The sequence below is a fragment of the Gregarina niphandrodes genome (genome assembly GCF_000223845.1).
Source record: "Gregarina niphandrodes unplaced genomic scaffold scaffold00055, whole genome shotgun sequence".
Lineage (NCBI taxonomy): Eukaryota > Apicomplexa > Conoidasida > Eugregarinorida > Gregarinidae > Gregarina > Gregarina niphandrodes.
In genome coordinates, this window is record NW_011645822.1 from 32,744 (window position 1) to 34,137 (window position 1,394).

The 1,394-nt window shown below is 56.0% G+C and overlaps 1 protein-coding gene across 1 annotated transcript; it reads right to left on the bottom strand.

Annotated features, from left to right (window-relative positions):
- Positions 1-102: 102 nt before the first annotated feature.
- Positions 103-1,277, bottom strand: GNI_168210 (putative ATP-binding cassette subfamily B protein 2; the record flags this gene model as incomplete). Its single annotated transcript, XM_011134936.1, has 1 exon — positions 103-1,277. A coding segment is annotated over one exon (1,175 nt), but the record flags the coding sequence as incomplete, so codon positions are not given.
- Between the last annotated feature and the right edge of the window lie 117 nt (positions 1,278-1,394).

The window sequence follows — 1,394 nt, forward strand, 5'->3', positions numbered from 1 at the left end:
ATCTCGTCGAACTCGGCCTCGCACTGAGGCTGCATGTTGTACGCCGTGACCGTCCTGATATTGATGATAATGCTGGTCACGTAAGCACTCATGTCGCCCAACGTTCTGCTTAGTTTGTCCTCGCCTTTCTTCAGGCGGATGCTCCCCCCCGAGGTCACAAGAGTGCTCGCCACGTACGTAATCGGGACAAGAGCCGCCACGATAGCGAGTGCCACTCCCCCCAGCTTCGCGTTCGCCTGCAAACACAGGATCAGACCTAGAATCAAACTCGCGCTAACGCCCAACCACATGGTGGTGTTGCCTGCAGTCCACTCTCCCAACAGAAACGTGTCCGCTCCCAAGATGTGGCCTAACCGCGCAGGCGACCTGTGCGGCTGGTCGAAGAAACCCATCTCCTGCTTCATAATGCCACCAAAGACACCTTCACGCGCCTGGCGGACCACGGCCTGGCCGCTCTGCGAGACGAACCAGCGCTGTCCCCAGAAAGCCGCAAACGAGGCGATGCCGATGCAGGTCATTATGATTGTATTATTTCTGGACTCGCGCTTGAGCCTGTCCGGGTTCGCCGCATCCACAAACGTTTTCAAAAATGTACCGTAGCACGCTCCATAAATTGGCCAGATGCATTGGTATGCGACGTAGCACACGACGCCCAGGATGTGCTGCACCATCTTGGACTTAATCGGGGCTGCAGTCCTTCTGAACAAACGCGGGGGCTGGTAGCCGGCAGTGAAGACCAAACTCTCTTGACGCGCGACGTCACCGAGCTGCTTGCTCAACTGCGCCCGCATATCGAAGCTGCCGCCCCCTCTGCCATTCTGATGCAACTTGCTGTTCTGACGTAGCTTGCTGTTCTGACGGTATTGCTTGCTGTTCTGCTTACTCATCTGTGTCGACAGGATGCCACCCACCAGTATTGCCGACTCCTGTGGACTGTAGTCAGCTGTCTCATACACTCCTTCTTCTTCGGGGGCTTGCAAGGCCCGGTCCGTTTCATCCTCTTCAGTAGGCCCCTCTGTTTGGATAGCGACCAAGGCGGCATAAATGCCATCCGGTATTTTGCTAAGCTCTTCATGGGTCCCCAGTTCCACCACAGAGCTCCCAGTCATCTCTTCCAGCACCTCCTCGCCACCATCACCGGAGTTGCTGTGCCTGTCCGTGGGGTTGTTCAGCACGGCAATGACATCTGCATTGCGGACGGTCGTCAGCCTGTGTGCAATGATGATAGTCGTAATCTGGGACTTGCCAACAATGTCGTCGAGCGTTTCCTGGACCATCTGCTCCGACTTGTTATCCAGAGCACTTGTAGCCTCGTCCAAGATGAGGATTTTGGGTCTCTTAATCAAGGCTCTAGCGATGGCCACCCGCTGTTTCTGACCACCTGACAGCTGGTT